The 13,157-nt window shown below is 47.9% G+C and overlaps 1 protein-coding gene across 1 annotated transcript in view; it reads left to right on the top strand.

The window, feature by feature from the left end:
• The window catches only part of COL4A2 (collagen type IV alpha 2 chain), a 190,436-nt gene that overhangs the window by 135,720 nt on the left and 41,559 nt on the right, over nucleotides 1-13,157 (top strand). The window contains exons 19-24 of the mRNA XM_087435779.1: nucleotides 1,474-1,584; nucleotides 2,090-2,239; nucleotides 7,337-7,429; nucleotides 8,409-8,572; nucleotides 11,568-11,640; nucleotides 11,727-11,833. Of these exons, the coding sequence (XP_087291905.1) occupies nucleotides 1,474-1,584; nucleotides 2,090-2,239; nucleotides 7,337-7,429; nucleotides 8,409-8,572; nucleotides 11,568-11,640; nucleotides 11,727-11,833 (698 nt within the window). The remainder of the gene's footprint in view (nucleotides 1-1,473; nucleotides 1,585-2,089; nucleotides 2,240-7,336; nucleotides 7,430-8,408; nucleotides 8,573-11,567; nucleotides 11,641-11,726; nucleotides 11,834-13,157) is intronic.

Below are 13,157 nucleotides of genomic sequence, written 5' to 3'. Positions count from 1 at the left end.
TTTACATAGTGCTTACTGGGTGCCAGGCAATGATCTAAGCTGTTCTGATTGCACTTGTCTGTTGATTTCCTCCTCCTAACAACCAAGCCTATGAGATGGGGACCGATCTTAGCCCTATTTTGCTGATGGAGAAATTGAGGCACAGGAAAGTTAAGTCACTTGCCCAGGGTCACATCTGTCATCAGTGGAGGAGCAAGACTCAGACCCAAGCCACCTGGTTCCAGAGCCCCGCCCTCCGGCCCCACCCTGCCCTCCTCAGCCCCCCCACCGCCCTCCACAGGGACCCGAACCCCAGCGCAGGCGCAGCGGACTCACATTTTCCACTCCTCAAGTGTACAAGTCAACTACGATGCCCAGCAAAATCCCCTCCTTATTTTAAGGACTTTCTTTTGAGATTAAAAATTAGAGATCACGTACAGAGTGCTGGCTTTCCTAACAATTACTAATATCTGCCTGGGAAAATATCATATTGTCTTCTCTTTTCTCTCACTTTTCCCAATTATGTTGCAGAAAAATGTGTTATACAGTATAGTGTTGCTATTTATTCAGCCGAAGAATGTAGTGAAGCCACTTTGCGTTTGTTGATTTAGGGAGAAGGTTTGTAAGAGCTTTCACATATGTTGTTCACCCAGCAAACAGCCATGAACATGAACAGCCGCTCCAGGCGGAGCTGGGGCTCGGGAGGAGAGGTTCAAGGAGAGCCAGCCCCTCCTTGCCCCTTCCCCCTGGCATGGTGCCTGGTGCGTGAGAAGATCCCTGATCAGATATTTCCTTCTTTATCCACGCTGTAGACTCAGTTCTTATCCAGCCTGAATTCTCACAGCTCCTGTTCACCTGTACCCCAACTCCAGCCCAGTCTGGCTAAGCGTCCCCAGCTCTGTGCTTCCAGTCTGGCTCATCTCCCTTCTGTCTGCCCTTCCCTCGGCGGTCCTCTGTGCTCTCCCTCTCCTGTCTCCAAACTCCACTGTGTCTGACACTCAGCTGTCAGTTACCTTCTCCACGAAACCTGAGTGCCTATAGGCCCAATGCTTCACCTCTATAAAGTTGGGGCTATGATACTATCCATGCCGCTTGGCTTTACGGGAACCAGATAGATGTAAGGTATTTAACGCCGAGCCTAGTGCACAGCAACAGCTCAAAAATATTATCTACTTCTATTATTTTTATTCTCTATGGTCCCTCAATACCAGATTTTTCCCCAAAATAATCTTCCCCTTCTTTGAAACCGCTCTGTATCCTTTTGGCATTTTGTGCCTCTCCATTGTTTTGTGATATTTGCAGGAATCTTGTGTCATCCCTATTTGATCAGGAATGAGCTCCTTGAAAACAGGGCCCGCCATATATGTGGACCCCCACCACGCTTCACACAATGTACAGTGAAGCAGTAAAAACGTGTCCAATGAAAACGTGAGCATCTGTCACAAGTCCTAGACAGCAGTTCTGTTCTTATTGTGGGGTCTGTCTCGGTTCCAGGTGCCAGAGGTGACCCAGGATTGCCGGGGGCCTACGGGGAGCCAGGAAGCCGGGGTGATCGGGGAGACCCCGGCCTGCCAGGCCTCCCTGGCACATCCGTCGGAGATGAAGGTAATGTGGTTCCCTGGGATAAAAACTAAGACCTAAGTACACCCCATCAGGTCTTCACTCATGTGCTGGTCCTTACTGACTTCACAGTTCTGTCAGGTTGGCGCTTTTTCTCTAGACCAGGCTTAGCAGCTCCCATGGGTCTCGCCACATGTTGTGGATGTCTTCACAGACCATTGTGCCCGTCACGGTAACCCCAACTAGGGGTTAGCTTACGCCGCTGATGAGTAACTAGCACGATTCTGTCGGGAGGCTGGGAAGAGCATGGCCGTCATCAGCTGTTGCTAAGTGCTGATAGCAACTCTCAGGCCATTATTTGGGGGCAAAGAGAGGGGCATTCTTAAAGTGAAAAAATGGTAGTGGAATATACCACTGACATCCACCCCTTAAGTGACTGACTGGACTATGAATCCACTGTCCTGCTGGTGGCTTCCTGTGGACAGGAATGCCAGCACAGCTGCTCAGTGTCAGAAGTGTCATGCTGCTGGGGGTTGCTATTGGATTTCAGATGAGAAGAGAGGCTTACCGGGTGAAATGGGACCCAAAGGCCTCGCAGGAGACCCGGGCCTCCCTGCGCTATACCCTGGCCCACCAGGAGCTGATGGAAGGCCAGGGCTCCGAGGACCCCCAGGGCCTGCTGGACCACCTGGACCAGATGGTAAGTGGAGAGAAACTCAAGGGAGGTTCATTCCAGTGTGCAGACAAGGAAGGCTGACCCAGCCAGATTTTCCCTTGGGTTTTTCTGCTAAATCATTCCATGAACTAATGCAGTAGATGGTGGGTTAGGATGTAGCAGGAGCTCTGGGTGCAAACGGAAAAAGCTGATGATGGAAGAAGGGCAAAGCCTGGCATGCCTGTACCGACAATCCCATGCATATTACACAGTAAGGGTGGGCTGTTTGGCTCCAGTGAGATCAGTCCCTCAGCGAAACATCTGAGAGGGGCAGTCTGGAAGCAGATGAGAGCCGAAAGCTGTCGGGTGTCTGCGATAAGTTCCAGACACCTTCTTCCAGGGTGGAGGCCTCACCCTTGACCTACAGCCTCTCTCTGTTTAACCAATAATTTTAAGCAGACTTGATAATCTGGCTTCTCAGCCCATGCAGAGCCAAAGCTATACCTGAACAGGTGACAATAGTTGATGACAAGAAGAGATGGCTGCTCTACCTGTAAAAGGAAGTGGCAGCCGTCGGCCGAGGCCAAGGTGGACGGCCATGAAAGTCTATACACTAGACGAGCATGAGAGTCTGGACCCATGTGCTACCTAGAGGGCATCACCAGGTCATAGCACAAAGTGGTAGTTCCAGTTTCCCGTGTTACCGTGGCTCATCTTTCAGTTGAGAATGTTCTAAGGAGGCAGGAAAATGTGCACTCTGTGTCTTTGAGTTTGCCCTCAAAAACGGTTACTCTTTTCAGCTTCCAAGTTGAAAGAGTTATGTTTTAGACATTGTAAAATCTCCTAATGGGAACATTTCATCCTCTCAAGAGATTGGATAAATGAGGCATTGGAAGAAAATATGAGGTCACAGTTTCTTTCTATGTGACGTGGGCCACATCTAGCAGCCTCTTCTTTTCAAAATATTTGACTTTAGATTCTCTGACATCACTCTTGATAATCTCTTGCAGCTTCCTGATGAAGAAGGGCATCATTTTGCTAATGGATAGTGTTTGATCTCAGTTAAAGGGCAAATCCATGCTTGAATTTCTTTGGAAGCTACTTTTTTGCCATCTCTGGAAGGAAGACCATTGGTGGCGTTAGAAGCATGTCTGTACAGGCTTCTTCCATTGAAAAATCAGCTCTCACTTCTCTGATTCCATTTTTGTATTCTACAGTAAATTTTTAAGTTAATATGGTTCTACTTTTCCAATTTTCCTTCAACTGGAAAAACCGGATTCTCACATTCTTTAGAAAGTTTTTAGGTACAGATATTTCCCTGTAATTTGCCAAATAGTTTGAGCAGTGTTATCTTTAATATTTTTTATTATCCTGGAAGTAACATTTATTACTGTGACATCTGGGATAATGGCTAAGTTTCTCTGAGCATCATATTTCCTAAGTAAATGGTATCTGTTGAGTTTTCCTTTTTTGGCAACAGAACATGATGTGTTAAAAGTAAAAGCATGATTCCATTTTGATAAAGACACAAACATATGTCATCTTGCTTTATAAATCTTGCTTGATAAATCTATGATTTACTAGCATAAGTCATCTGTAAACAAATTAATTTTTGGTCCATATTGTAGACTAAAGGGGGAATTTACAAGATAGACAGAATGGTACCTGATAAATTTTATCAATTTAAAATTTTAAAAGCACACAACTTAAGTTCTCCTTGAAATATTTATTTTACCCTGTGAGACACATTGTTTCCAAATCACTTTTTTAAAAGCAATCTCTTGTATAAAAAGTAGCCAACTATAATGGCCTTTGAAAACATTTTTGTGTATAGTCATAATTTACTATCAATGACCTTGACTCCCACAGAGTTCTTCGACTTTTCCCCCCGTAGTGAAATTGTTGGATTCTTTTCTTGTTAACTGCATTTTATCCTGTTTTATGTGCTGCTACTGATGAAAACCAGAATTTTTAGTCTTTTGCAGTTCCAACAAAATCAAACTGTGAAGTCAGTTTTCTTTCGGAGCTAAGTGTTTTGCTTCCTCCTAGTTCCAGCCCAGTTAACTGAGTCGAGTGTTGTGGCAGTTCCCTTGTGTTCTAGAGTAAGTCACATGCTGCCTGGTGTGTTATGGCCATCGGCCTCTTCAGGAAAGGTGTGTTGAAAACACCCAGGAGGCCCCCGCTGTTCTGTAAGGCTTGTTTGACGTTATTAATTTATTAGCTAAAGAGAAAACACCCTAGGCGAGAGGAAGGACGGCACCTTAAGATGGCCACGCAGGGCTTTTTGACTAGATTTGCAGCCGCTCTAGGGAACACCGGCGATCTCCTTGTCTCACATTTACAATGCCGACATCCCCTACGTATCCGTGATTAAATACTACCTGTGATCCTGCACTTCTCCTAACACATGGGGAGAACTTGGAGATGAAATAAAGCCCACGGGGTCACCACTGGGCTGAAATGCTCCTGACCCGGTCACCAGGGACCCACGGAGCCGCATCCTGAGGTGCCATTTTGCCCCCTCAGCAGCCTCTCAGCCGCACAGGAGGGAGTGGCATCCCCTCGTTCACACATTCTCCTCTTGGCCTTCCATGACGCCCCGCTGTCTTTGCCTCTTATTATCTCACTGGCCATTCTTTTTGAGGCTCCCTGGCTGACTCTTCCTTCTTCTTCTTCCTCTACCCATCCAGTGATGCTGGAGTTCCTTGAAGTGCAGTCTTGGCCCCTCTCTCTGTATTCTCTCCCTAGGTAGACCCCTCCGTTCCCGTGAATTTAGATACGAGCTACATGCCAGCACTCCCTCATTGTGTCTCTAGCCCAGTTTCGTTTTCTGAGCTCCAGACATCTCAAACTGTGTGTCCTGAATTAAACTCTGGACCTCCTGCTCCCCAAGTCCTGCCCAACATGCCCCTCTCCTGGACCTCGCCCATCTGCACAAACCCAGGAGCTCAGGCCAGAGCTCATCCGCACACTGAATCCATCGCCAAGGCCTGGAGATCTGCCTCTTGAATCTTGAATCTGTCTGTTGCTCTTCATTTCGCTGCCTTTGTCGGAATCGAAGCCACCACAGTGTCTCACGCTTAGTCAGCTGGAATAGCCAGCCCACTCTTGACCATCTTACATTTTTCTCCCTCCAGCCAATTGTCTACACAGCCAGCGGGTCCTTTTTACATGTAAATTAGACTGTGTAACTTCCCTCCTCAAAACCCTTTAATGGCTTCCTGTTGGCCTTGGGATAAAATCCAAACCCCGGTCCTCACCACATGGCTGCGGTGATCTCCTCCACCTCCCCTCACGCCTCCCCCTGCAATTCCTGCCTTTCCTCTTGCCTCAGGGACTTTTAGACTGGCTTATCTTCTCTCTGGAGCATTCCCTCTGCCCCCTCCCTGGCTGGCTCTCTTTCATTCTTTAGTTAAGGGTCACTTCCTCAGAAAGGACTTTTCTGATACCCTCTCCCCAGTTGTAAACAGGCTTCTCCCCATTACTTCCTCTGAGTGCTCCTGTTCTCAGCACTGGCCATCATTTGAAATTCTGTGTTGGTGTGTTTACCAAGGTGTGTCTGATGTGTCTCCACATCTGAACTGTAAATTCCGTGAGGGTCTCTCAGTTTTGTTTCCAACTGTATACACAGCACCTGGCACACTGCTGAGCTAGCATAGGTGCTGGACAAATGTTTGATGAATGAATGGATAGATGAATGAATGCAGGAGAGATTATGTTACAGGTGTAGTGAGATTATGTTACATGTGTAGTGAGAACAGATCCCATGGGACGGTAGTCGCTGCCACCTTTCCACAAAGATTTATGGTTACCTAGGAGCGTCCTGACATTCAGATCTGGTGTCATTTTCCCAAGCAGATAACAAAAGCTTTAAAATCCAGTGTTTTCCTCTCCTTCCTGCCTCCTTAGTCACCTCAATCTCGCCCCATCTCAGGTACCATGAGGTAGGTATGGCAGCATGAAGTTTAGTTCATTTGGGGGAGTTTTATTGGATCCGTGGAGCTATGAGCACTTTAGGGTTTGCAGTGAAGGAACGGGTCCGGGAGACAGTCCGTCCAGAGTCCATGCTCAGAGGAGTGTTTCCTGGACACGTGCAGCCCCAGTCCTGCCACAAGGTGGTGCTCCTCTCGAGTGCTACATGGAGAGTTTTGCAGGCTTTTAGAGTGTATTTCTTACGCCTTTGCCCGGATGTCCCTGCTTGGAGTTACCAGAGCCCTGCAGACGGTGGCAGGACTTCTGAAGTACCCTCATCCTAGTTATGGGGGCGAGGGTCGGGAGGGGGGAGGTGAGCACACAGAAATCAGATGGGTCACAAGTGACTACATTAATTACATGAACACGTGTGTGCATGTGTGTGCACGTGTGTACATGTGTGCACCCAAAGGAGGGGAAAAGGACAGAGTGCGGGGTATAGTGTGTGTCTGGGGGAGGTATGCACATGTGTGCACCCCTTCGGGGAGAGCACAGAATAGGGAACGGAGTTCATTTTAATACCTTGTTTTGTTTTGTTTTTGTCTTTTGGAGAACCGGAGTTGTGGTTGACTTAGAACCCAAGGCTTTGGCACAGAGGGAAAACATGTGGTCGAAAAATCAAAACCTTTCTTTGGACTCAATATTTATCACAAGTAAAGATGTTTTTCTCGGGGCTGGCCCAGTGGTGCAAGCAGTTAAGTGCGCGCGCTCTGCTGCGGCGGCCCGGGGTTCGCCAGTTCGGATACCGGGCGCGCACCGACGCACCACTTGGCAAGCCATGCTGTGACGGCGTCCCATATAAAGTGGAGGAGGATGGGCACAGATGTTAGCCCAGGGCCAGTCTTCCTCAGCAAAAAGAGGAGGATTGGCATCAGATGTTAGCTCAGGGCTGGTCTTCCTCACACACACACAAAAAAGTAAGTTTTTCTCTAGACTTTAACAGAAAAACTAAATTCGTAGGCTCTCACATCTTTCCGTCCTGGAAAGCTGTGGCCACCAAACAGTGTCCGTGTCTTCTGACGAGGAGTGTCAGTGTGGAATTGGAGCATGGGGGTCATTGTCACTCCATGTTGGGAGACTTAGCTGAAAACTTTCCAACACTGGGTTGGCCGAGACGTGGGGTCCTCTGTGCTGTTCTAACGTGCCCGTGCCTGTGTGTCTTCTCCTTAGGTTTCCTTTTCGGCCTTAAAGGAGCAAGAGGGACGGCGGGCTTCCCCGGGGCTTCTGGTTTCCCTGGGGCTCGCGGACAGAAAGGATGGAAAGGTAAGCACATGCGGGAATGATGGAGAAGGCTGGGGAGACAACCTGGCCCCGAGTCCACCTCACCCTCTTCACTGTTCTCAAGTGAAAATGACCCTCCGTTTCCCCATCGGCCCCGCCCCGTGGACAGCACCCTGGAACTGAGGCCATGGCGCCCAGGGTGTCTGCTGTGCACCTGGCACGCAGTTGCCCACCCTCCTCTGTCCTTGGTCCGCCGTCTCCGTCAGTGAATTTCAGGGAGCGCAGAGCCCGGTACAGGACAAAAACGATGAGCAGCGATTTCTTAGGCTGAATTCAATGACTCATCCAAGTGCTCAGCTCCAAGGCCGTGTAGCCAAGGGCTGCTTCCATGGCGGTTGCTTGTGTAGTAATCATCTTGATTGATCATAAAGATGACTCTCTTGAGTTAGAGGTCAGCTGGTGGGCTCCATCCATGGCAGGTGCTTGTGGAGTGATCCCCTGGCTGACCCAGCAGGACCCCTTGAGTTAGGGGTCAGCTGGTGGGCTCCGTCCATGGTGGGTACTTGTGGAATGATCAACTGGCTGACCCACCAGGACCCCCTGAGTTGGGCGTCAGCTAGCGGCAAGGAGGCTGACTCAGAGGAGTGAGGTGACCTGCCCAGCAGCTCGCTCCCACTTGGTGGTAGAGGGGCAGTTGGAACCAGCTGTCCTTGCTGTCCCCTTCCCTCTGCATCTGGGGGACGCTGCCCCTAGCTCAATGCCCCTTCCAGGGAAGGGCCTGCCTGGGTGGCCCCTTCTCTGTGAGGTTGTCAGGTCCACTGTGACACCTGCTCAGCTCTCCCATCCCTGAGCGTGGGTAGCACGTTCTGGCATTTAACCACACCCAGACCTTTCTGGTGCATCAGCACGCCGGGGTGGATGGGGCCGACTGCAGGAGTCAGACGTCTGTGGAAGAGCCAGGGAGCGTGTTTATATGCTTCACGAATAAATAACGCGTCCCTCCCTCTCACTCACATGGCAGGTGAAGCTGGAGACTGTAAATGCCCAGAGGGTGATGAGTTCGTCAAGGGTCTGCCGGGGCTGCCAGGACCCAAGGGCTTTCCGGGCATCAGTGGGGAGCCAGGGAAGAAAGGCGGCCAAGGAGATCCCGGCCAGCACGGCATCCCTGGGTTCCCAGGCTTCAAGGTGAGACCAGCTCTGTCACAAAGCCGGTGAGACGTCCTTGATGCTTATCCCCATTCTTTCATTCCCGGCTTTTATTTATTGAAGTAACACAGCTTTAGACCAGCAACACGCGTGCACCCAATGCTCCGCTCAAAAAAGCCACGTCCTCCAAGAGGAACCTTGAAAACCTTTACTGGTGGGAATGTGAAATGGTGCAACTGCTGTGAGAAACAGTTTGATGGTTCCTCAAAAAGTTAAACATAGAGTTACCATAGGACCCAGAAAGTCCACTCCTACTTATAGACCTAAGAGAAGAAAACACACATATACAAGATCTTGTACACAAATGTTTGTAGCAGTATTAATAACAATAGCCAAAATGTCCGTCAACTGATGAATGAATAAACAAAACATGGTCTACCCATACGATGGAATAGTATTCAGCCATAAAAAGAAATGAAGTTCTGATACATGCTACAATGCAGATGAACCTTGAAAATGTTATGCTTAGTGAAATAAAACAGACACAAAAGAACAGATATTATATGATGCCATTTGTAGGAAGTGTCCACAACAGGCAAATCTAGAGACAGGAGGCAGATTGGTGGTTGCCAGGTGCTGGGGGAAGGGGGGAATGGAGAAGGACTATTTAGTAAGTATGGGGTTTCTTTTTGGAGAGATGAAAAGTTCTGGAATTAGATAATAGTGATGGTTGCACAACCTTGTGAAAATACTAAAAACCACTGAATTGTATGCTTTAAAATGATGAATTTTATGGTATATGAACATCTCAAAAAGAACTTCTATCATTTTGAATGTAAAGCATCTTATTGAGCATTCATATTGAGTATAGAACTGATTCAGCATTTTATGAAGGCTCCATTAACACAATAAAAAGTGAAACTTCCAAGTAAATCATAAATTTACTTTGGATGAAAGTATGAAATTCCCTGCCCATGAATTCCCTGTGGATATCAGCTAAGTGGACTTTATTTCACACCGTATGAAAAGGTCATCTGGAGGAGATCTTTCTTCTGTGACAGGTTTTAAATAACCAATGATTTCACAGCAAATTTCAGATGAAAGCAAAAAATATATACTTTTTATTTATTTTCTACTTAAAAAGAGAACTGCAGCAGATTTAGAAAGTGAAAAGCTATCATTTTATGTATTCAGCAATAGAGGAAAAATTGCTCAGGACTCTTGGCCAGCGACAATTAGAAAGATCTGGCTCCACGACACGGGGCAGGAGAATGGCAGCCACGCGGAGCTACTGGTGCAGAAGGTGTGACTAGAGTTGCTTCATGGAACGGGAGCTTCGCAGGTGAAGTGAGATCCAAAGCACCTCTCTGCTCCAGGCCCCAGGGTTTCTCAGACAATAAATACATCATGGGCCGCGTAACAATGCTTCAGTCAACAACAGACCCCGTATACAACGACGGTGGTCCCATGAGATTAGTACCACAGAGCCTAGGTGTGCAGTAGGCTACACCCTCTAGGTTTGTGTACCGACACTCTGTCATGTTCACACAACGAGGAAACCGCCTAACAACGTGTTTCTCAGAGCGTGTCCCTGTCGTTAAACGATGCATGACTGTAGTTTTATCCAACTAAAAAGAGTAGGTGCTACATTTTATCCCAGTTTAAAAATGACACTGTCTCCAAATCATGGCTGTCTAAGCATGAGAAAGTGTATGTAGTGAGAATTGCAAACTTAATAATGGCAAAACTGGTAAGATCTTCAGTTGTTTATAAAATGACTGAATGCATCCTAGAAGCCAGACGGCTCCCATGTTGTGCACCTGGAATGTCTAATATCTTCCTAGAGCGCATGCTTTCCCCAGCTGTGTTAGGCACGCCCACAGCACTTCTGTTCCAACACTTGGTGCTGCGTTTGTTGTCTTGCATTTACTGATATGTTTATGTGCCCGGCAACCCCACAGCAGTGGGAATGCCTGAGAGGGTTTTCTGCTTTTTCACATCTGCGAGAGTTTGGCAGAGTGCTTGAATGATGGGAGTTGGTCAGTAAATGAATTCATCCATCCATCTGCCCAACACCTATTTCTGGAGCACCATCTGTGTGCCAAACACTGTCCTGGATACTGAAGGAATGTCGCCCTTTTCTGCAAAGAACTAAATCAATGCATCAAGTATCTGTGGAATTTTTTAGGAGAAAGGAACTCATAATCACTTGTAACATTCCATTTAATTAAACCAACACAAAAAGCTCCCGTATTCTTGCAATAACAACCAAGATTTGCCAAAAACTAGCGTTATCACACATATTAAAATGCATCCTGAATCGTTAACCTGCTCATTTCTGCTGGTTGCAAGACTTAAACTAGATTTTACAGCCTCAAATGTGAGTGTCCCTGCATAAGCTTGTCTCTGAGTGTGTTTTTTTCCAAGCTTAATTTCAGTTTGGAAGACAAGCTGTCAATGAAATACTCTTTGTAGTTCTCAACATCGAGTGACAGATTTCCATCCTGTGTACATGGGAGCTGATTACCTACCCGGGTTCTGAATAATTGTAGTTAGAGTTAGCAACCTTGTGGTTTACATCATTGTTCCTCCAAAGTCCGTGAACTTATGAATCCCTGGGACTTTGCTGAAATGCAGATTCTGGTTAAGTTGCCTCGGGGGGGCCTGAGGTTCTGCGTTTCTCACAAGCTCCCGGGAGAGGCTGATACTGCTGGTCCCCGGACTGCACTTTGAGGAGCGAGGTTCTGGTTTTCACTGTCCAGTTGTGTGTGGCGACTTCCATTAAGTTTTAATTATTTAAAGTTAAGAGTTCAGTTCCTCAGTCCTGCTGGCCGCATTCAGGTGCTCAATAGCCACTTGCGATTGGTGACCTCTGTACTGGACAGCCGGATCTGAAGCATCCCCAGCACTGCAGGCAGTCCTTTGGACAGTGCTGGGCTTCATGACCCTCAAGTTGTATGCTCGGAAAATTGTCATCTTCTCAGATGTCCTTAACAGTATGAAGGAGGAAGACATTTTGTGCTTGTTTCCACAGGGAGCCCCTGGTGGCATTGGACCTCCTGGGCCCAAAGGAGTGAAGGGAGATTCTAGAACAGTAACCACCAAAGGTCAGTCTTCCATGGCCAAGCAATTCTTGTGTGTCTGTCTGTGGCTGCACTGTATGAGTAGACTCACGCTGCAAATCCTTTCCCAGGTGAGAGGGGACAACCAGGTGTCCCAGGTGTGCCTGGTTTGAAAGGTGACGACGGCATCCAGGGACGTGACGGGCTCGATGGATTCCCAGGCCTTCCAGGCCCTCCTGTGAGTAGCCACGTGTGTGGGAAGGCTCAGGCCTCATCCTGACCAGTCATGTCCTTACACAGTCGAGAAGTGAATGGTGCTGGCACTGCACTAAATCTACCCAGTGCAACCCATTTGATTTTAATGAGCAGAAACCATATTTTTTTAGGAAACAGTGAGTTAGGCTGGAAGCCAAGCGCAACGTGAACATTTGAAAGTCAACGAGTAAGCAAATAGTCCTCCTGGTGTAACATAGAATGAGAGCCTCCCAAATCGAAGGTTCTAAGATAGGTGGCTGCTGTTCTCCTCTGTTATTAAGAGCCCACAGCAAACCCACCGCGTCTGAGTCCCAGTCTGGTGGCTTTGTCGGCATGCGTGCTCCTTCCTTGCTTGCTGGAATCTCTAAGTTATGAACGTAAACACCCGCCTTGAGAAACCTCGGTGAGCACCCCCGGAACGCTCCCCAGTGGTCGTCTTCATCGTCATCACTGCCCCCATCTAAGTTTGCTACCCCGGTCGTTTGATCTCTGCAGCAGCCTGGGAAATGGAAATTCCCGTCCTTATTATGACACCCATGTTAAAGAAGCCAGAATGCAGAGGCTGTGTTGTTTGATCAGGGCCATACAAATACAGAGAGCTTGGTCCCTAATCAGTGATCGTCCCACTACCTCATGCCATTTGAAATGGAGGAGAGTAACCTCAATGGACAGCAGCCTTTCACTTCCCAAAAGCTGCTCCCTACTTGCCCCCGGAATATCCTGGTCTCATTCACAGCTTGGGCTTGGGCGGGTGGGCTGGGACTTATCTGCATGGCTGTTGTACCAGCTCGTGCAGATACACTCAGCACAAAGCAGGGGCCCCTGGTTTGCCTGTGACCCTGCCCACATCATTCCTCCTACCCTCCCGATTCTCAGAGCCCCCTCCCCTTTTATCACGCCCCCACCCACCACAGGTCCCGCACCTGCTTAGTAGTTTCATCACCTGGACGTGGTGTTGCTGAGTACTCCCTCCTCCCTGCTTTTCTGATCCTGTTGTCTCTCCCTATTTCTAATGAGCACAGTGCTCTTTCCTTCTTGTCCAAAGTAAAGACTTGCTTTCCTTTAACAAGGCATTAGCCCTTGGGAATAGTAGATGTGTCACAAATGCCTAGTCATCGCAATAATGTGTGCCTGCTCCCCTAAATCCAAATCTGTGCCTAACCGTTCTCATACAGAATCCTTCCTGTGAATGAAAGTCTGAATGAGGCAGGGCACTAGTGTTTGCAAAGAGAAAAATAAATATTCAAACAGATCTGTACGCCTTCCAGAACTACCTTCTATTTTGTTGCTCATGATTGTTGTAAAAC

Source organism: Ceratotherium simum, chromosome 10 (genome assembly GCF_057802395.1).
Source record: "Ceratotherium simum simum isolate JZ-2026a chromosome 10, ASM5780239v1, whole genome shotgun sequence".
Taxonomy (NCBI): domain Eukaryota; kingdom Metazoa; phylum Chordata; class Mammalia; order Perissodactyla; family Rhinocerotidae; genus Ceratotherium; species Ceratotherium simum.
The sequence above is the reverse complement of the archived record's forward strand: the minus strand, read 5'-3'. Positions and strand labels throughout refer to the sequence as shown.